The sequence below is a fragment of the Cygnus olor genome, chromosome 1 (assembly GCF_009769625.2).
Source record: "Cygnus olor isolate bCygOlo1 chromosome 1, bCygOlo1.pri.v2, whole genome shotgun sequence".
In the NCBI taxonomy this organism is placed as follows: Eukaryota; Metazoa; Chordata; class Aves; order Anseriformes; family Anatidae; genus Cygnus; species Cygnus olor.
Window position 1 is genome coordinate 91,384,541 of NC_049169.1, and position 23,800 is coordinate 91,408,340.

At 39.0% G+C, this 23,800-nt stretch overlaps 1 protein-coding gene across 13 annotated transcripts in view; it reads right to left on the reverse strand.

Moving 5' to 3' along the window:
• LOC121075688 overlaps window positions 1–23,800 on the reverse strand; it is a 231,188-nt gene that overhangs the window by 62,943 nt on the left and 144,445 nt on the right. For all 13 annotated transcript variants that reach the window (XR_005823110.1, XR_005823127.1, XR_005823126.1 and 10 more), the window contains one exon: window positions 8,554–8,636. Coding sequence is in view for 1 of the 13 variants with exons in the window: in XM_040569204.1 (XP_040425138.1) it covers window positions 8,554–8,636 (83 nt within the window). In the remaining 12 variants the exon portion in view is untranslated. The remainder of the gene's footprint in view (window positions 1–8,553; window positions 8,637–23,800) is intronic.

The following is a 23,800-nucleotide window of genomic DNA, read 5'->3' on the forward strand; positions in this document are numbered from 1 at the left end:
AAATGGAATTTCTGGAGAGGAGCTGGTATTTTGTATGAGGCCATGTTAGACGATAATAACGATCTTTTCTAATCATGAACTCTATTACTCTTCCTCAATGGAATTATTCTGGATTGACAACCTTACAGTTAAAGCAGAATTTCATTTTGATTTTGCAACTAAAATATCATATTACCAATTACACAAGAGGAAGGAGCATTGAATTTTTAAGTTCACCCTAGCCATCACTTTTTTGAGTGCCTTGTACCACAACATTAACAGACTAAGCACTAATGGCATTAGCAAAACTATCAGGCAAATATGGAATCTTTATTAATATATATTAAATAGATTTTTCATTAAAACAGTTTTTCGGGTTCACTTTCTAATGCCTGCAGTCTCTAGGTAATCAGGCTGGAAGCACCCATCTGAGAGATGAGGTAACTGTTTTTGTATTCTTCAGCAGCTGAAATGAATAATACCTTAATCCCTTGGCTGCTTCATTTGTAACTGCTTGGTAATTGTGAAATGGCACATAACTGCTCAAGGATTAATCTAGTTCTTGCATGAGAATTCTCTGCACATACCACATCTGCAGCGGCCCTTCTCCTCAAAAGAAGGTGACTCAGTTTCATCTAAGGCATTAGGAGTCTGCACCTTCTCTGCTTCTGATTCATTTCTGGGAACTTAAAGTACAAACAAATGGCATTTCCACAGCCCTTGCTGATTCAAATATATCTCTCCTGAAACTGCAGGTGAAGGAATGTTAATTTTCAGACCACTGAATACAATACTGGAGATGAATAAAATTATAGGTTTGCAAAAAATGCTTTAGATAAATAAAAGTACAGGTTTGCATAAAAAGAGGCCAACATTGCAAGTTTCCTGCCAAATCTCTCTGTGGTAAAAAAAATAGCTGCTTCCCCTATTATGAGCATGAAGACATGTTTTTGTTGTTATTCTTTTTTTCTGACCATTCAAAATCCCTAAAAATAAATATGGAAGAATATAAGACCATACAACCTGCTGACCCTTTTTATATTAGTCTGAAGGTAAAGAGATACAGATAAACATCAGAAGAGGATGTAAGAAGCTACCGTTTCTTAAGATGCCTAGGGTAACAGTACCAAATTCTGCAAAGGCTCAAGGTTGTGTCAACAGAGTAGTGAAACAACTAGAATATGGCTAGTGCACCAAAATGTTACAGAAGAATCATCCAAATCTGCACAAAAATTGAAATGTATGGTGGAAAAAAAGCATGTACTGCCTTTTGTTTTATAATGTTGCATGTTTACAGAATGCTCCAGGACTGGCATATTCGAGCCATAAGTAATACCCTACTCCAGCTCTGGACTGCACAACATAAGGAACCAAATATATAAACAAATCTAGCAGAGATTTCTGATGAAAGATGAATTACAGCACAATAATATTTTTTGCATCTCTGTTCATATTTTACATTCAAGGCATCATAGGAATTAAATCCTGTAATGCTCCTCACTACAAAGGCAAAATAAGGAATCTATTTGAGAGTCAGCAGAACCTTTATACTTGTAGTCACCTACACTGGGGGCTAGAGCAGGATGGGAAAATACCCTCTGCCATTCCTCTCAACAAGGAAAACTTGCCATTTCAGAGGCTGAAGGCCAGCAGCATTCATGTCCCTTTTGCTTCCTCCTCCCCACAGGGATGTAACAGTCAGGTAGAAAGCAAAGCAGCTAAGAGATTTTACAATAAAACACACTGCAAAATATTTTGGACTTTTGGGAAGTGGGAAAGAAATAATCAGCAAAGAAATGAACAGAGAGCAGGTAAAGGAGGAAGAATTTAAAACAGGCAGCTATATTAAGTTGGGTTCTTCAAAATCCAGGGTGGTCACTTTGGGGCCCTTCCCTGGACCTTCTTTGGCCCTGTTGTGGTGGCACTGTAGAGGCTTGCCTGTGGAAGTTACCAGTGCACAGGAAGAGGGCTTAATGCAACAGGGCTTGATGTAACAGTTTCAATAGCCATCCTTTGGCAACCGCTAGGCTGCAGCTAAAAGACAGCAAGTTAGATAAAATCATTCTGTAAACTAGCTTCTGATCCAGTCTTAGGCTGCAACACTCTAGTTTCTGTTTGTGCACCTACCAGTGCTCAACTGGCTCCTTGGATATTTGAGGTAGTATATATATTTATGAATGCTAACATTTTGATGCATATTTCACTCAGCACCTCTATCATGTAGCAGTCAGTTAAAAATGATAGCATAATAATTGAAGCTTTTATGATGTTAAGTAGCACTGCAACCTGCAGAAATACTTGCTTTCCAATACCAAGCTAATATACTTGTGCAATGCCTGAAATAAATTTGCTCATCTTAAAACTTCGATGGTTAGATACTTGAATTTGCTGTTGAAACATCTTATTTTATTTGCATGTGTCACACCAAAGGTTAATAATATTTTTTCATTTGAGTAGAGGTATTGGAGATGGGCAAAGCCTGCCAATAATTCAGACATAATTAATGTGTCTGCTTGCAAATTCACAGATTTCATATACATCTTGTCTATTATAATGTGACTCATTCTTCTGCATACGGTCATTTGTATGGGGTGACATTTATGATTTAAGTTTATAAATTAAAGCAGCCATGTAGCTTAGTTCCTTTGGCACAATAATTGGATAGTATATTATAGAACATTAAGGTATGTGCCCATTCTCTTTCAGCCCCGTTCTCAGCAATGCAATCTATATTTATATGATGCTAAAAAATTATTGATATCAACTGCCTCCATCTGTTGTACAATGAGATACTAAAGAGGCAAACAGGCTCATGGGCAATGCAGGGAGGGATCGGAGCCTGGGAGATACAGATGTAGATCTCAGCTCTTTCCTATGCTAAGCGACTTAAACCCTTTGTGTTTCAGACTGCTGCCTGTACAACATTATTAACTCTGTTTCTCTTACGCATAAAGGTACAGATAGAGACTATTTATCTTACTGGATATACACACTGTTTAACGTAGCAGGTCTCAATCTTGTTTGGAGCCTCTAGGCATGACTGTAACGCCAATATAGCAAAAGGCAATAGCAAATTCTCTATTAATACCATCATTAAAACCTTTCAAATAATTGTAACAAGATGCCTGCTAACAGGGACTGGAAGCATTATCCCAGACTCTGAAGTTCTCCTATATATTATTTTTGCTATGGTATTTGCATCCTGCTTCCTGTGTGATGACAGTGGTGTCTCAGGAATTTCCTTCCCACAGCCCTATTAGGGTTCTTTTCAAAGCAGAAGACTCCCCCAAATGTTTTCTGTTCATTATGTGACGTGACACTGAAGTCTGAGATCAGGTCAGGGGGAGGAGAATTAAAGAAATTTCTCCTTGAGCAGATTTTATTTTAACCTGAGCTTTTTTTTTTTTTTTCTTTTTCTTTGTTTTTTGTTTGTTTGTTTGCTTAGGGTTGGATTCAGTTCCTTTGAAATTCACAGGAGATTTGCCACTGAACTGTGAGAGAGAAAACTCATAAATGTATGTTGTGGGCTGAACTTACAGGTGAAGTGCATAAAACTCTCACCAAGAAGGCAAATTTCATGCGAGGCCACAGAGGAATATTTGAGCATGCTAATATACCTCTGATGATGTGTACAAACTTTACACCTTTCTAGACATTTCCTCACCTCTGAATTCTGAACAGCATGTTTTGCTAGGGGCAGCTACAGTTCCTGTGAGGAATATGGTTTCTTTTGATTTCTCTCAATCTGCATTCCATATGGCTAGACTGAATGCTGCATCCCGTCCTCAGCAGCTGCAAAGCTAATGGGTGTTGAAGGGACTTGCCACCTTCAGCCATTGCTCCTCACAGTGCCAGTTTTCCAGACAGCAAAGGTGGCATGAGCTGGACTATCCGATAACAGGTATGGTCAGAGCCATTCTGGGTGTTAAGACTTGTGGTAAGAAGATGCTAAATAATATCTCCAGGGAAAAATGAAAGAAAAAAAAAAGTATGTTTCCAGTAACTCCAAAGAAATGCTGGCACTCTGAAAGTGTCAGAGTTTTGTTAAAGATCTAGCTCAAACGTAGGGTCAAAAGTTTCATTTCCTTACTGCAAGATTTAGGATTCTATGTCTCTGGTATATATATCTTGAAGTACTAAAATCCTTCAGCCTGTAATTAATTAGCTCTAGTAGCTTTGATGGTGTTTATAGAAAGAAGCAGTGGAGATTGCCTGCAAGGCTCAACACTCTTAGTAGAGCAGTCCATTTCTGGTAGGCAGGGATTTTAATAGTACCACTCATTGCAAAACAACTCCATTGGGGTTGTATTTTGATTATTGTTAGTCTGCTGTGGAGGGTGGAATTTCTCTGAATGTGAGTGAACATCTGATTAACTGTCATAAATGTGGGGATAAGGCAGGGGGAGTTTTGACAAGGAGAACTTGCGTCTTGCCACACAGGGCTTGAGATATCACTCTGGAAGCTTAGGACTGCTTCCAGTTTAGCATAGATATGCTTCAGGTATCGGAGATTACAAACAGTAGCTGCAGAGATGTAGAATAAAACCTATCAATGGAAGGGAGACTGAGAGCAGATGGAGGGCTTGTTTTTTCAAATAGAAAGAATGAAGAGAGAAAAACAGAAAGTGAGTACAGAGAAAAAAAAGAAAGAAAAATAAAAAAGGTAGAGCAGTATATAAAAAATGTACATAAAAGAAACATCCTGTATTTCCCAAGTTAACAATGTCTGACTCTGCTTTTCAGACCAGTTAAACCATGTAAACTTTTTGGTTTGTGCTTAACTCCTGTAATTGAATGCTTGTAATCTGTTTTCCGTAGGGGTTATCCATAGGGGTTATCCCATTCTTTGGGTTAATTCTTCACTTAGTCATCTACTGGTACAGCACAAATGCCAAGTACTTCAAAGGAAATAGCAGTAGTAGGGATCAGGTTGTATCTTTTGTATTGTGCACTATGACTTTATTTGTTTTTTATACAGTTGCTCTTGCAGATTTGTCTTCAAATTGGCATGTAGCCCAGAGGAAAAAGAAATATATATATATATATATATATATATATATAATTTCTCCAATATCCTTATCAGGATTTTTTTCCCCTGACTTACTTGAATGAGGATGTTCTTTTTTGCCCTAAGGTTACATTGTGGCACGTACTTTTCAAGCTCTCCAAGATTATGAAATAAACCCATACATTTTTTATGGGAAATGATTATAAAAGCAAAACATTTCTAGGGTTTATATACGAAATTATAGTCTAACTCAGATAATGTGCATATAATCGCAACCGAGAGCTTAAAAAGGAAAACCTTAAAAATATGTGGCAGGTAAATGTGATTATTAAGTAAATTTGAGAAAACCAAGATGTTTCTTGGTGTTATACAAAAGGAAGGAAATGTTAAATTAATTCATCTAGTAAATAACTTAGTGAAAATTATTCTTTTATCTCTTGCTATTGTGCCAAATTTAAATTCCAGTCAAGCCCTAGTCCTAGATGTGTTTATCTTAATTACTATGTTTTGCTACAACTCTAGATGCTCAATGACTGGATGCTTTTCCCAGTGGCTACAACTACATCAGATGCCAACAACCAGAATATTTTCTCTACAGTGCTTGTTGCCCTGAGGTTTGATCCTCTATCATCGAAATTGGTGAGAATTTTGCCATTGATTCCAAGTAGTGCAGAAGGACATCCACTGTGAAAAGCTCCAGAAATATTCCACCTCTAATCCCAATATTCAATAACTTCACAGAGCTTCCGTGCAGAGCTTTCTGTAAACAGTCCTCTAAACTACAGCTTCCAGGGTTTTGTTGAACCAAACTGAAAGCAAACACAATCGGCACAGAGTCAGGACAGGTAGAAGAATGCACAAACTATAGCAATGTTTTTAGTTGTGTTACATTATGTACATAAATTTACAGACATACATACACCAGTTAATCAATCAACTCCAGTCAGAAATGTCGGGGTATCTTAAATGATATTGTAGCATGGGGCTATGTTCAGGCAATTCCTTTTCACTCTATTATAACTTTTCATCTCGAGCCAATATTAAATTCCATTTATCACAATAGGTGTCAGTAGCTATGTCATTTTCAGTAGCATCTTCCAGATAAAAACACCCCAATGTCTCTCTGCAGCACCATTAGCAGTATTGACTGCTCTATTTTCTCTCAATAGAAAGCCCCTCACATATACCTTATTGTGGAAAAGGCATCCTCAGCAGCATTAAATGTCTTTTGAGCAACATTTGAAGGAGATGAGATTAAATACTCAGCAAGAGTTATGGAGAAGGCTCTATGCCATTTTCATTTAGGGACTTTGATCATTAAGGGGACGTGCTTTTCCTTGTCGGTGATGTTTTATTGTCATTTAAGTTGGCTCCTGCCACACAAAGGAATGGAAAGTTACTAATACTTTGGCTAAAAATTTCTCCAACCATTCTTCATTCATCTCTCAGCAACAGAGCAACTGTCAGAAGCAGCAAGTTGATCTGAAGATGTATAGAGAGGACAGCTGATTTTTCATCAGTCATTTATCTTGTCCCCTTTTGACACTGTATGCTGGGACATAGGGTGTTCAATTGGTGCCCAAGGGATTATCTCAGATCATCACTTTGAAGTAATGATAGTTTGCTATTATTCTTCTATTACAACTATATGAAATTTTGGCAAGTACCGAGGAATATAATCTAGCTGCTACAGCAAAGGACAAGGGGCAGCTGTTCTTTTATAGCTGCTTGGATAATTATCTGAGCTAAGTCATCTTAAAGGAGGTAGGAGTGGAATGGTGGGCAGAGGTGGAAATCAGAACATCTATTTGTTCTTCATTAAGTGATCTCATATTCTTCCTACCCATCTACCAGTGATGTTAAAGGAAGATATTGGCATTTGATATAGAAGTTATCTGAAGATTTTTTTTGCTCTTGGAACTCGCTGCATACTGCTATTAGTGTGTCTTGGGTAAATTGCTCAACTCCTGTATAGAGTATGTGATGGAATACGCCTTTCTAGTCCCTTCCACTGCACTCATTTTAGTCATGAAAAGGTTCTGTGACACTGAAATGACATCTGTATTGCTGCAGTCAGAGAGAGAAAATGTATATGATATACCCTGACTTCAATGCCCAGGCAGTCAACAAGAAGAACTTTCTTTCTGGCCTCTGGGAACATACCTCCATTAACAGAAAGAAAACAAAACCAGCCTGAAAACAGGCAGGGACAGAGACTCAGGAGGCGGTAGGAAGCTGAAGAAGAACAGTTTTTAGCTATTATGGAGTCCTTACTCCTGTCTTGAACTGCCCGAACTGCAGTTTTGGGACCCAGACCTCTGCCAGCTTCTGATGGATTTGTGGCCAAATAGATCACTCATGATATTATGGCATTTTTTACAACCAGGCAAGAACAAGAAGCACAGACAAATATAACCTTCAATTTAACTGTTACAAATGTTTTGTTTACTTTCAAAACTATGTAGGACCACTTCTTTGTAAAAACAGATTCATCCTTCTGTACATAAGTGATTAAGCTATTATCCACTCTGGTATAGTTATTCTCCAAGTCAAAGGAACGCTTTATCCATCTCAACCAGGTATATATCATTAAAGAAAGTAGGAAGTAACAGGAAAGTAACAGGAAAGTAACAAGGAACAGTCCCATCCATATTCATGTATATGGGGAGTCCTGAAAAGATGCATATTGGAAGAAGAATCTTTTTTGTTTGTTTGTTTGTTAATGATCCCAAGCACTAAGTTGCTTTGTTCAGCAAATGGTTACATTCTGCAAGCAGGTACAGTGCAACAAGCATTTGACTCTTAGCAAATGTTATGTTTATGTTCATTTACCAGAGATAATGAAGTATGTAAATTTAGATATGAGCATTAGATGAGTCCCATTGGCTCCTGGCAGATGAAAAGCAGAGCGCTGCCAGAATTATGACACCCTTCCCTGCCACCTTCTCCAATTCTCAGGTTATATCTCTCCCAATTTCATCAAAAATTGACTCTATGGGGTACAGAGAAAATTGTGAAAGAATGCTCTAAAATATACACAGTGCATTTTTACCTTATCCAAATACCCATATACTTTTTGAAGCTTGGAGTTTCATAACCATTGCATGGTTCCAACAGTTATTGCCAACAGCCAGAGATGACATTTTTCGAGTGATGTGCATGTTTGACAGTTACTTCATGGACACATTTGCTCTTAGCGAGACAAATCTTCAGATTACATACAATTGCATCAACTCACAGACTGCAGCAGAGGACAAATCTACATCACTGTGCTTCCCAGCCTCCTGTTAAACTGCAGCACTGTGCAGTTAGTGATACACAATCCAGATGCTTGGGAAACTTAGGCTATACTTAGCTTTGAGTACCATGCTCTAAGTGCTTGCCTACCCATCCCCGCCAATGTGAGTTTGCATGCAAAATGACCTTAGAGGCATCTGAAAAGCTTGTTGTCTCAGCAGCTAGTTTGTAAGCCTTAGCTGAGCCTGAAAATTCCTCCTTAGTCCCAGCTTCACCTTATTCCTCTCAAAAATAAATAGTAAGTAGTGAAGGGAAAGAGAGACACATACGGTACGTGTTCCTTCTGTGTTTGTTCTGGGTTTTCCTCCAGGTCCTCTCCTTCCCGTCCTCTCTCGTCCTCTGCTCATGCTCTCTGAAAGTATATAAGTGGAAAGGTCAAATGTTAGCTGCTTATCCACTTTGCTGGAAGCTCTTTAAAAAAGTTTCCTCACAGAGCTTTGTAAAAATCCAGCACCTTTTATAATTTTTTATGTTTCTTTTGAAACTCAGATAACACTCAGGAAAGGAAGAAAATACACCAACTGAATTTAAAACCACATTGCAAGTATATCTTGCTCCAAGGAAAGACAGTCTCTTTCGATGCACTGGAAAACTTCCAGACTAATAACTGTAATTAATAGCTGAAGTAATCACATCCCGTGCAACTGCAGCATATGACCCTTTGTGAGCATGAATATATTTTCCCTCTGGCACCCACCGAGAGAGAGAAATATCACCTCGGCATCCAGAAAGCTCACAGAGTCTGCAACTCTTGGCCGAGGACGGTCATGGCAGCACTGTGGATCCGCCTGGGGACCAGCCTCACTATGGCGCCTCATGGTGGCCTCGCAGGCAGCAGGCCCAGGCCTCCCTTTTGTGAGGGGTGGCAGGCTCTCGGTGAACCTGGCCATGGCGGGTTACACCATCTGTGGCAGGTGACTGTCTGTGGTGGTTTCAGGCTGTGAGGAGGGCAGGGCTCTGGCCCAGCTCCCCTCAGGGATTCCCCCCCCATCCTCAGGAGGTGACCCCTGCATGCAGGGCAGGCCTTTTAAAATAAAGCTCCAGCCAGTTAACACCTAGACGGCATCTTCAACAGTGAAATGCTTCCACTTCCCAGGAAGCTGAAATGCAAAACAAATTCTTTGTGGCAGCACTACTTTGGTCAGACAAGAAAATAAACCTTGAGACCACAGCCAAAAGAGATTGCTTTAGCTCTTGCTCACTCAGAGAGTCAGAGCCAAGTTTCCAAGGGCCACTAGGCGGGACGGGGTGGGGGGGGGTGGGGGGAGTCCACCACAGTGTGGGATCCAGCCCCTCCACCATCGACTGTGACAGGAAGATTGTATTTCTCTCATAATAGCAGGCATACCTGTTTTTTATTCTGACCAAATAGCAGAAATGGGACAGATAGTGCATTTTACACACCCGTGTCACAAGGAGGGGGCAGCTGTGGAAATTAGTCCTGGATATGGCACTTGAAGGACAGGAGAAAGTCAGCAATAAAGCAAACTACTCGTTTGAAACAGTTGCAAAGTCTGTGAATTTATGCTTTATCCTTCTTACACATTTCATTTAACTGAAAAACAGCAGCTTGACTGGAGAAAGTTCAGCTGGATAAACAAGCATGCACAGGGTTCAGTTGTGTAAATATAAGCAAACTAGGCTTGATAGTGCTCCCAATTAAGCCACTGCAAGTGACTTGAGCAGTGACAAGTCAAAAGCGTGCAGAGGAACCCGCTGAACAAATCAGGCAATAGCTGGTGCTCTGAGTTCTCACTGTGCAAAAACAAAATGCAGTTGTGTGGGATGTAATAAGATGCTGCTTTGACCTGCTTTTGGTGAACTTGAACGCATCAGCTTTATACTTCAGAAGAAAAAAAAAAAAAAGTGGGGTCATTTAGCTTGCTGACATTTATATACGATCTTTGTACAACACCTCTGTACTTTCTTATCCTGCCTTGACTTTCCTCCCACTATCAGGATGAAATTGTTTTGTTCATATATTTGTTTACTTTTAACTACTTTGATTTTTTTTTCCCAGAAATAAGTACACTGAATAAAAAGTCAATAAAAAGCATAGCTGCAAACCTCTATTGTAGAAGGTAGACACCTGTAAGCCTTAGCCTCCATGCATGTTTATAATTTTGTCTGGAGGTCACTTTTGCACATATCCATACCAATAAATTACATGGCCTGATATCTATTAGAAAAATAAAATAAAAATGTTCCAATATCCTGGACTAACTCTACTGATTAAATGGAGTGGGGACAGATTTGCATTGTTGATGTAATCTGTAGATCTGCATCTGCATCATGATAAATCAGTTTGTATACGTTGATCTGCATGCTGATACACATTACCTGGACTGTGGCAAGTCTGCACTCTTGTAGTGAAGTTCATGTTGAATTTGCTGACAGCTTTGCATCTTTCATTTCACAGGGGGAAAAAAAAAAAAAAAAAAAAAGGTGCTTCTGATGTTTTATGTGAAGAATCTCCTATTTCTGAACGTGGGATGAAGGTGATTTAAAATCCACAGCAGTAGCAATAGAGTAAAGAGCAAACACAAAGCCCTTTGGCACTCTTAAACCCAGTAGGTTTACCTCTTCCTAGGTAGAGGAAACATGAGATTAACTAATTTTGTGAAGACAAATTATCTCTGTGCTACTTCAGACAACATATTGTGGAAAGATACTGCAGTACCACTGGGAAGCTGCAAATTCACCTTTGCAGTATCCGGATAATAACGTGCATGGAGGTATCAGAGACCTGGAGTGGCTTGCCCATTTCCTGGTGTGGAATTGATTCTGGTCTAGAGTAAATTTTCCCAGCTCTTTCGCACTGTGTCCACACAAAAATAAACAGCTGAGGCATTCCTGAGGTATGATGGTATCCTCCAAGAAAAATAGTAGTTCAATCTATGGTACATTCAAATCTGTAGTCTGTATACCCCTTTAGGTTAATGGAGTTACAGTTGTGGAACCTGCTTCTCTGGGTTTGGTTCATATCCCTTCTCTTGTATTGAAAAAAAAAGGGTTTGCTTACAACTTGGTATAGACTCAGTTGAGAGCAACCTCTGACCAGAAACTCTTCTTGCAGTCTGTGTCCTGACTGGGAAACTTTAAATAAAATAAAATAAAATAAAATAAAACAACAACAACAAAAAACACATACAAAATGAGAGGTTTTGAGAAAATCTATAACCATGGGGACATTTCTAATAACCTATTTTGGCTCCTAAGGTGCCTCTTGATAATTAGTTTAGACCAATACCTTCAGAAATACGAGACAATTTCCCCCAGGACAAATTGCTGTAGAGAAACACAGTTGCTAGTTCATTTGTTAGCTTTCAGAAATAAGTTTCAAATAAATAGACTTTTTCGTAACCCTAAAGAGATAAGAAGTCAAAGAGGCAAGCATGATTAGGTTTGTGCTTTATTTGTAAAATTTCATCATGGTAGCCTTCTGAGCAACAGGCTTACGCAGTCGTATGCTGTAGCATATTAACAAGCAGAATGTATTATAGGGAATATAAGCCTGTTTCTTCTATTGACATATATGCAAGTGTAAAGGACTACCACGCACAGTCTTCATAAGATACATGTCCTGATTTCTCAGAGCTTAACCAAGAACACAAATCAAGCCTAGCCTCAGAATGACAAATGGTGGCAAAAGGTGAATATAATTTTGCTCCTAACAAATGAAACCCAGTGATTTACAGTGTTATGCTTTGGATGTAGAGCTAAGACATCTCCCATCAATCATCCAGAATAAACCCATTATTTTAGAACACATGAAGACAGACAGACACACTAGAAACTTCAGCAAAACTTATGAAGAACACAAGTGCAGGAGTTTAGGCACCTAATAACAGACCTAGGCCTACCTTAAAAGCTATAATTTCATGAATGCTGTAGACCCATGCCCCTACAACAAAATAACTGCAAATAATGAAATTACCAGACAAATATTTGGCAACCAGAGGCCAATGTTCCTGCCCTTAAGGAAGGTCAGGCCCTACACTGATCAGGTCCTCCGTTATTTATAGAAGTCCATTATATGTGTGAATATATATATATATACACATACAAAAACACTGCTTCTTGTCTCTCTCTGTTTTAGTCATTTACTCTTCAATACGATGGTACACAATCATAAACAGTTTAGGAAGAATACATGGAGAGAGGACTTAATAGACTATCTCCAAATTTACAAGCTCATAAATATGTTCCAAAAATGAGACTAAGTGAACCCAAATCACAACATTTAAAACCTTGAATTTTAATACAATTTGAAAAATTTGCTGACTTCTTCACTTCCTACTTTCACTCCTTTAATTGGATTCTGTTTATTAGCAGTATATGATGCAAATGGAGGAGTAGGGCTGTAAAACGCTGAGCTTTTCTAACCAACCGAGAAAACAGTATTATACATCAGAGTATATAAAAAAGTTGCAGCAGGATAAACTAATCTGATAAGATGAGATGAGCTTGGGAAGCAGGTTACATTGAGGTAATGCTCCTTCTTAAAGACAAATGCAAGGTAATTCAAGGCAGCTCACCCTGCACCAAAAGGTTAAGCAATAACTTTCTTGACAACATTCCTATAAGGTCAGATTCTTTTAAAGCTGTTCCACTTCCAGACAGCCTTCATGAGAGGAAAAAACAGGACTTAGCAGGCATTTGAGTCATTGGCCTGCCAGGTACTCACAGCTCCATCAACTTCTGTGCTAGCCTAGGACAAAGTTTGAATTTGCAGGGAGTGCACAGTAAGATGCATTAACCACCCTTCCCCTTCTGCCTCATAAAATGCAATAGCACAGCCATAAATAGATACCCTTTATCTAAATGTGTTGTACAGCTCTGAAGTGTATAACTGAATCTCATTTTGGAGGTGGGGGTAAGAGGAGCATCAAATATGTTAGCTCAATAACTGTAAGTTAAAACAAATGGGGAAAAAAAAAAAAGCAATTATTCCCCACTCCCCTCCCTCCCCACGCACCTTTCCCAGAACTGTGAAATTTAGTATAGCAAGAAATAACATCCGAGTTAGAAACAGGAGCTCAGAAAGATATGGCAGAACATATGGCATGAAGAAGGTGCTAAACGGCAGAATTTAAAAATTATGTGCAAGATGCTCCATAAATAATCCAACCCAAAACACAAGCTGTTTTTTAGCAGGCTTCATGGAAGTATATGCACACACTAAAAAGATACATTTCTTCCCTCACAAATATCCTGTTCTAGTGTCACCCTGAATGGCGTGACATGGAATTAACCCACGTGTAGGAGGAGCTCAAAATCAAGCTGATGCTAGCTTGGCCAGACAATGCCATTGTTTCCATTTTAATCCACAATAGTGGGCAATATTCAGTGAGGAGAACAGCTCTCAGAGTGTATTGCATCTACCAGCCCAAACGATGAGCTTTAATGAAGAGCAAAGTCACTGCATTTCACTACGTTGCTCCTGCGTACAGACCTTCTGGACACACTTCAGATGAAGCCTGGTTGCACATTTCCAAATGAAGTAAACAGTCGACACTGATGAAAATCATGCTGTTAGACTTTCACTTAAGGTAGCAAATTACTCGTGCATAACTGCCTTTTAGTTGACATCAGTTGACTGGAATCACTTTCTCGGCATTTTAATAACATAATCACAGGCACTTAACAACAACAAAAAGACAGGAATCCATTTAAAATCTAAAACTACCCAAGCTCTTACATGCTGCTGAACGCCACTGAGGAAATCAGTTGACATATGAAGCATTGCAGAATGCTAACAAGAAAGAAAACAAAGTCCTTTGGAGCATGCTATTAATTCTCATGTGAGGTGCCACAAATTTATCTACTGTCCACACAAATGAGGCAGAATCTTAAATTTCCATCTATCAATCAAAAATCAATTTCCTTTCTTTGAGTGGAATGAAAACAGAAGGATGTGGCTGAAAGCTTCACACACCAAAATCTTATCACAAAAGCAGTTACTTAAGTTAGGTTAGCCAGGTTTGTGATTCAAGAGAACATTTCCCCCCAGAGTTCCCTTATTTGGGTCTGCTTTTGGGTGGTACTCAACGCACAGCTCATAAAATTCAGCACAGTATGTAACATACCATTTTATTGTGAACATTTAATTTCACCTTGAAGGCATCCCTTAAATGCTAGTGTTTGGGGGACTTATTTGCTTTCATCTGCACCAGCCTCCAGCTGATAGCCCTGCAGTAAAGCCACAACCTTCCTGTTTCATGACTCTTACTTCAAATCCTTTTGTGCAGTGGAGAGATGCTGACAGAACAAAGAAAAAATGAAAAAAAAAAGTTGCACAAAAGTATCTTGACAAAGACACAGACAACCAAGGCCATGATTTGTCTCTGAACTCTCTCTTCTCAATGTCTCATTGAGCATGGATGTTTTTCCTTTGGCAAAAATAATAAAATACACTGGCATAATCTTTATAAACTGCTGGTATAACCTAGGTCTAGAATACGACGTAGACCCTTACTTGTTTTAGAAAAAAAATGCCTCGGGAGACTGGATGTCTTTACATAAGATACTCTGTTTAGAAGCAAAAGGTCACATTTAGCATTACTCGTGTACAACACTGCAAATATTGTTGGAAGCTCTAGAGAAAAGAGACAATGTTTGGGGATTAGGAGTAAACCAAATTAATGTAAGGTGGCAAAAGAAGCAAAGAAAAGGAGGAGGGACAGCAGATAGCAAAAGCAGCAAAGATGCAGTCAAAATATGACCTTCAAGAAAGCACGTGCTGGTGCATAAATACTCATTCTGCAGAGTGCTCACTCTGCCAGCAAAGGTGACTCCTCACAGGAACTGCAGGTGCTGCAGGACAAACCAGAGCCCTCCAGGCTCTCTCTCCACATTGAAAAATATCCACAATGGTACAGAGGGCTCAGCTGGTAGGTTGTGTCAGTGCCATGGACTGAACTGGAGGCACTTGGTCCTGGGTCATTAAACCCAGTCCCTCTCTGTACAAGCATCACAGCATAAAATTCTTCTGCAAGACTCCTGAGACCTGTCTTCAGACCAGGTGGGTAGTTTATGTGTGCCACTCCTATTGAAAGGCTGTTTACAGACTCACTTCTATAATGGTTACACAACTTCCCTTCACTTCTAACCTTAATGTAATCACACATGATTTATACATGCTTCTTCCCCTCTCTTATGTAGCCCTGTATTCACTGACGGTGATCAATCTCCTCTCATCCCTCATTAGATTAGCCAGGTCAGTAATCATAGATTTCCATTCCCTGTATTATTCAAGTAGCTCTCACTTGATCCAGGTTTATTTAATCTTACCCAGCTACTGCAGAGCACGGCTTTCTACACAGTAGCCTGAATAAGGCTTTAGCTGAGTCTCTCAATAACTGTTTCTATTAACAGTATCTCACCCAAAACTGCCTGGTTTTGCCCTTTCTCCAGCTCCTTCAAAGTTGTGCTACATCATCATCCTTGGGCTGTGCCATCACAGCAGTGTATTTGCTCCTTCCTTATTTTGTGCCAAGTTTACCTAGGAAAATACTAAACAAGATTGGTTCGGAAACCCATCCTTAAAGAACACTGGTAATAATATCATTCCATCTTAAATACTTCCTTCAACACCCTTTGTCATCTCCCTACTAAACCAGATATTTTCTCATTATACAATTCTTATACAAGTCCATATCTTCCTCAGCTGAACCTTAATTTCATATTCTGTACCCTGTCAAATGCTCTTCTGTGTGTTATATTTCCTTTGCCTAAAAAGCAGGTATCTCATAAAAGAAAAAAGAACAAAAGCATATATGTTATCATGTTATGATCTTCCATTGATGAATATATGTTGCATTTGATCCTATTTTCATTTGTTTCTATATATTCTATTATTCTTCCCTTCAAAATGTGTACAAAGCCATACACACAAATACACTTAGAGAGGCCTGCAGCTTTTTGGACTGCCTTCCCCTTGCCACTCAGTTCCTAAATATATGCAATACATTTTTTGTTCTCTATACATAAAAGCTCACTATGACTTGGCTTGATTGTACTAGTAGAAAATCTTTCTGCTGGACAGCCATTTGCATATGCCACTTCCTTCAGTATCTAAAACGAAGAGTCTTTATGAGCTGGAGCAAATTGAGATCACTAAGTTTATTCTCCATATCCTAGCTGTGGAAATTTCCATTCCCTTCTTCCCATTAGCCACCTCCTCTATCCTTTTCTTCCTTCTTCCCTCACCCAACTTCAATTTCAAAGAAAATAAAGAAGAGCATTTAAAATGGAGAATGAGATTGTCTTTAATTCTATCCCCATCCTCACTGCAGTTTCCTTTTTTTATTTTCCTTGTTCTTTTTTATTTGCATGGTTGAAAAATCTTTCACAATTTGCTTAAATTTCCTTGACAAGATCTGTCTCAGTTTGACTTTTGGCAGTTATCGTTTTACCCCTGCACTTCCTGACCTCTCATACTGCAGCTTTAACACCAGTTCTGACATATGTTCTCACTATGTTCATACATATGGGTAATTCATCTCTTCATCTAAATTCCTTCCTTGATAGAAACTAAAACTGATTGAATTCTAAAACACCAAAGAAGGAGTCATGAATATTTTCATAAATAAAAACACCACATTCAGATCAGTGCTATTTATAAAATCATGTTATTTGATACTGAGAAACATATGCTGATCAATAAATATGAATGCCTGTACTTGCAAAAATGTCTATGATTCTTAAAATGTCAAGAAACATCAATGCTCTGCATGAAAAAATTTTTTTCTCCCCTCAAAATTAAAATTCTCATATTTTGAGAAGTAAAAGTTACCATATAGTAACTTAAATTAAAACAAAACAAAGAAACAAAACAAACACGCACACACAAAACCTGCATCCAATAAGGATTTTTAACCATGCATTGCATGATTAGTTAAAATACAAAGTTTCTAAAGTAGAAATTAGGAAATGGAGCCCACTTGAGCTACTTTCAACATAGATCCTGACCTTAAATAAAGCTGGTGATGATAAAATGGGTGAGGAAGGTATAGAAATAAAAGCAAAGAGTTTGAAATATATTGGCAAACATGCTAAGTAGATTAGGCTAGACATTAATATGGTCAACTGTGAGATTTTCTATTATGTTTTCTTCAGGAAGTGGTAGAACTTCTGGTCTAAGAAGACCTACTTTTTGTGATCATCACCTTCTACACTTCAAAAATAATCAGAGGAATGAAGGCTAACTTTTTTTTTTTTTTTTAACTTTTTTTCTTTTTTTTTTTTCTCTTTCCCTGAGGAAACTGAACCTTTATGCAGCTTTCCAACAAGTCAGTGGCACCAGTTCCTGTGTTAGAGACTAGTGTTATGCAGTTGCTAATAGATCCAAAGCAAGGCTACGAGCCACATAACCTGTGCCTTGTTCCTGTTCCCTGACTACTCACTGAGCAATACGGTCAGAGGGGAGCTGGAAAATAGCTGCTGGTGAGAGGTTGTGCTTATCGTGAAACACGGTAAGGGGAAAGAGTGAGTAGTGCAACAACAGCTTAGGAAATTAATTTGAAACAGAAGCTGCTCCCTTCAATGAGGAAATGATTTAGCATTAAACAAACAGTTGCCTTAGTAACTAATGTCTTACCCTTTCCCTCCCATCACTTTGAACATAACCATCACTGAACTCAGTTTTTCATCACCTTTTCTGTTTGCTTAACTGGTCTTCTTCAACTGTCAGGCAACCAAACAGCTTGCAGTGAAATTTAAGTCTCTTTTCTTTTTGTGAACTGCCCTAAAATGCAGATTCCAGGATTCCAGGACCTGATCCTCAGCTTCTGTCAGTGACAGCTTACATCAGATGTGGCTCTTTTTTTTTTTTCCAGGCTTTGAGTAGATAAAGAAGGCATTATATCTAAGCAGACAAGGAGATTTCTGATAAAAATAGGAGCATCAGGTGTCGTGTACTCATCAGGTCTACATACATGCGGCAGAATTTCTGAACATCAGCTCCTGAAAAATGCACCATACAGGATGAATAAACACTATAGCGTTTCCCTTGACATTTACCTGGTACTGAGCAACCAAACAACTTTGAAACGAAGGAAGAACAAGAACAAACGAAGGAAGAACAAATTCTTGGTACATGGTTGAAGAAAAATTCTAACAGATGGCGTTATGCATTATGTACCAGCAACTACATCTACAGTATGGGACAGGTGTGCTCCGCAGCATGTCCTCTAGCTCTGGTGCCTCACACATCCATATGGGCAACACAGTCAGAGCCTGTATATTCCTCCTATGCTCTGCAGCTGGGTTTAATGCACAGTTGGGAAAGTAATTAAAGGAATGATGTTCCTGGCTCTTAACTTCTGACATGCTTAGGAGGGAGCTGGGACACTGACACTTTCTCAGTCAGGGAGTATCTCTCCAAATCCATTTTAGATATAGTCAAAAAGAATAAACTTGCAAATACCTGATGAGCTAGTCCAGCCTCTTTTGGGGATGACATTACATAGCACAAAGCTATAAAGCTGCCACTACATAAATAACTTACCTATTTACTCATATCTTCCATGAGAAAACATGAGAATATCCATTCTTTTCCAATACTGTTCCTTATTCTGTAGGATGGATAGAATTTAGGTATGCTCTATGTGTCTTCTTGGGTCTTTGAAAAATATAAAATGCAGATATCATTGTCCTGAGCAGCCACAAAGCCAAACACACTTTCTTGTCTTGAATTTCATGAAGCTAAGAACAACTAAACATAAACTCCTCTCTGATATGGAGGGCCTTAGCTGCTAATGATCATGGGACTCCAGCCTCAGAGTCAGCTGTATTAGAAAGCCAGAATCAGCAAAAGAGTTCCTCGTATAGAGCCTGCGCTAGAGATTGCTCCTTGCTCCTGTCCCCCGTGACAATGACTCCATTTTTTCCTGTATCAGATTTAAGTCTAAAATTGTCTGAAACTGCCCGTTGATGAATCCCAAGAGATCTGTCTACTCTATCCTAATTACAAGTCTGGAAATTTATACAAAAAACAGGCAAAATTTTGGTGACCCATCTGCTTTTCTGCAGCCTTGACACATAGCTGTACTATCCTCAAGACAAAGAGATTCAGTATAAAATCTCAACACAAACCCTTTTATTTGTATGATTATAAATGCTATACTATATCCAGTCAAGTATGTTCAGTGCCACGGAAAAAAAAGACATAACGCTAAAAGGAGAAAACTCAACATTTGAGAAAAGAAACTGTTCCCCTGCCTAGATACAGAACAGATCTGTTGCCTTGAGTAGGAGATGGGAAGGAGGGCCAGGGACAGAAGGAGGACACTAAAGTTACAGTCCAGTCATGTGATCCAATGCAGAAAACTTAAATTGATGTTCCAGGGACAGCACATTGATTCATTAAGTTTTTCTGATGTTTCACTAAGACGATACCCATCAATCACCGTTCGTAGCCCTAGAGGTATATGGTTGGATATATCATACATCCTGGCACATCAGACACCTTTGTGTAGGCTGCAACCTTCAACAGAAGGAGAAATTACCATTATGAAATTGCTCCATCTAAAACTGCCAGTATTCTTGCTATAACCAGTGGTGGCAGCAGAAGCAGCTCGAGCAATGGTGGCAGACACTACAGAAGGAGCATCAGAGATTACACATTTGACTGCATCTGACTATTTTTTTTCCCCTTTAGGTAACCCCAATGTGTTTGACGTACTTTAACGTTAGACTCTTTTTGAGGGAGAGAAAAGAGAAAGAAAGGCAAACAGGAAATAAAGTACACATTCTGACATGCAGCTAAACACTGAAGACTGGTTCTGGAGAGGTCAAGACTCAGTTACTTAAGCGGAGAGCTTGCATAAAGACTCCAGTACTGAAAAGCACTTTTTACCTCTTATGTGTATTATTTTAATTATAACACGTAGCTGATAGAATATTAGTCAGAAGCAGTTGGAAAAAAAAAGATCACACTCATTTCTTTTGTGTTAAAGCCATTAGCTTAAAATAGTTCATAATTGGTTTTAGTCTGATGGTGTAAGTGAGGGTCCATTTCTTTTTTTAATATATTTTTTTTTCTTCAAAATTGACAGCTTAAATCCAGCACAAATACTTCCAGACAGGGCCAGGCTCTGAGACAGTCAGTCAAGATGAGTTTTTCAGCCAGGCAATTACTCAGCCATTTTGGACGGCTTCTTGCACAGAATTCCATTTCACAATTATCCAAAATTCATTAGAGTTAAAATTGTTGACCACCAGAAACAAAATCAGAAGAGCTGTGGCCTGACATAAGACCATTTTTTTGGGAAAAAAAGAAAAAAAAAAAAAAACTGCTCAAAAATTAGTGAACAGGCTCAATCATTTCCAACTAAAATGACTTGCAAAGAATATGTGACAGTTCCACACACTATGAAAATTAATTTTCCTAGATGGCCAGTGGGTAAAGTTTCATGTTACAAATCAGTGGCATTTCACCCATCTGTTTGTACTTCAGGAGAACTTGATATCTTAGATCTTATGTGAGCTCACTGAAATTAAGGGAGTAGAGCCTGAATTGAGCCTGCAGGATCAGGATTTATTAACATGAAGAAGTTGTAAGGTTTGTTTCATGAAGGATTTTCATTTTTTGCTACCTCACCGGTTTCAGGACAGGAATGAAGCTTGAGTGTTTCAAAATTCTCAAAGGAAAATGCTCAAAGACTAACATATTCAGAGTCAATTGATTCTGTATTATTATACCGTAGTACAATCCTGAAACAAAATACAAATTCGAAAGTCATTTCTGGGGAAAATCTAAACCGAGTCCTTATTATGAGAATACTGCATTATGATGCTACGTACCCAACTCAGCAGATTTACCAATTTCATTAGAAGTTGTATTTTTGATGGAATATTGTCCCGGCAGGTTTTCTGAGCCAGCCTCTGCTATTGCATGTTTACAGAAAGACAACAAATAGAGACAGAGTGGCTTTTGGGTGACGAAATGCATATGCAGGCAGTGGAAGAGATGTTTGGAACCACTATTAATAAATGATTAACAAAGAACTAGAATTAAGAGTTCAGCTGATATGAATGTGCATTCGTATGGATTTATGAGCACACTTTTATAGGATGTATGTGTGCAAGAGAGACAGGAGCAAGTTAAGGGCTATTTATATAAACACATAAAGAAGCACAGACCCTCGCATCGCAGAGTAACCCTCCCCATCGTGAGGAGAGGGTTAAGAAGAAATGACTTTTATTCCCTGTCACTCATGATGATTAAAGCACTTTTCTCTACAGCAGGCAATGCTGGCTGCCCTCACGCAGACTCCTGGAATGAGAACAGCTGCTGTGAATAAGACAGGGTGAGATTTTCAGACCCTCCGGGAGGCATGTGCTAGGGAGCCGCAGCAGTAACAGGACGAATAATACAAATGAAAAAGATCTGGTAGGGTGGAGCTTTGCCAACAAGCAGTAGCAAGAAAGAGCTTACTGACAGTGGGGTGGGACAGGAACCCAGGCTAACAATAGAAGTGGGAACAAGATATTAGGAGCCCGGAGAATTGGCCAGAGTTTTACCAGATCCCATCTCGCTTGCCTCACTCCCCTGACACCTTCTGTAGGTGCTCTGGCCACAAACAAACTGGCTGGAAAGGCAGAAAGGATCCCAGTTAAGCCTAGGGATATTGATTCAAAAGAGGTTTTATAGCCATTTCCTTGGCTAGCTGCTCCTCAGCTACCTTCCCGTGTGATTCGAGAAAGCTTGCCAGATTAGAGTCAGTGAGACAGTGAGCTCCGCTTCTCTTTCTGTTTGTGTTAAAGGAAACTAGTGCTGTCCTCTGCCTGCAGCATTTTGAAGACCAACAGTTTTAAGCTCTTTAGAAGGATCGGTCTTTACAGCGTGCTGTCCCAGGAACCTCCTGTAAGGCCCACATATAAAATAATGCAAAGTGTAGTCTATTAGTACAACAACCACAACTCTTTCTCACTGAACTTCTGCTCTGAATAGCCTCAGGATAAGGTAAACTAAAGCAAGGTTTTACAAGACTCATCATTTAACCAGTTCTCCATCTCTTTATTTCTTATTATTTCTTTCCAGATTAAAATAAATAAACAAACCTCCAGTGTTCTGTTTAGACACACACACACACAAAAGAGAGAAATAAAATGGGTACTGCCCATTAAGCTAGAATTCCTAACTATCAGGAGTGATACCCCATCAAAAATAAGATCTGTAGCTCTGATATGCACTGCAGGGTGGATGCAGATAACAGAAGCAATAAAATGGAAAGAGGGATGTAAAAGGCTAAGGGAAAAAAACAGTAGTGCCAGTATAACTTTATATTCAGCTACAAATCAGGATCATGTAAGAAGCAATTATTTTCTCTACAGTCAAAATCCTAGTGTTGGAGATTACTTCAATACAAGCTACAGAGTATTTAAAAAGAAAGGTTTGAAAGCCCACAGGGTATAAAAGCATTTGTATGATTTGAAGAGACATGACAGGCTTGCTTATCAGGATGATTTTCACTAAAAAAAAAAAAAAAAAAAAAAAAAAAACCACCTAATTTTTGAAGCATAAACCATGTGCCAAGTAAAAGCCTGTAATACCTCCCCTGTTTCTAAGAAAACCCAGCTGACCTTCATGTCCTTTGTACATGCATTCATCTTACATTTTAGAACAGAAGGCCAATGATATTGTAGTCATCTTTGAAGCTAAAAGTTTGTGTAGTTTTAATGTGTAGTACAGTCAGATCTCAGACTTGTCCATACATGATAACCTAAACATCCAAAGTAATGAATATAAACGATTATGTCTCTATTGACTGAAGTGTGTAACTATATAAAGAACATTTTCATCATTTCGCAATTTAGGCTTCTTAAACAGATAAATCTGGGCAAAAATGATTTTTATTACCAGCAACCATAGACATCACACCACATGTACTTTTAGCAATGTTAAACACAGGTCCTGTGATCCTCAGGAGGGGGCTTTCTGCAACTCAAATTGAGCCACAGACTGCAATTTGCCCAACTCAGCCAGCCACAAGAGAGCAATCTGAAAGAAACTATACAGGTTATAGCAGAGCCATGCTGTGGACCAACAGACATGAATTCTATCTCCTGATATCAAAAACGAGACAAAAGCTAGCTGTCATAAGAGACAGGCAAGGTTGGGCCACCTTCTTTGAAACACAGTGCCATGAGGTACAATTGGACTTCTCTGTGCTGTCACGGACCCACCAGACATTGCTTTCTGCTCTTTTCTTGGGAACTTGGGCTTCCTCTACTCAGAGAAAGAGCTCCAACCCTTTGTGGGTCTAGCAAATATTAATGATGGACATAAAGCTGTTGAAATAAACATGCTGAGAGGCATTATAGCTTGTCTAACAGACCTCTCTGCTCTAACACTCAATATGAAACAAACTGGACATCAGACATACTGGACATCAAATACAGACAACCTGCATGAGGACAACTGGTCTCCCCATGCCCACCTTGGTCAACTCTGTCTTTCTGTGAGATGTGCTATGCTGGCAGCTTATCGTGTTGCAGGGTAAAAATAAA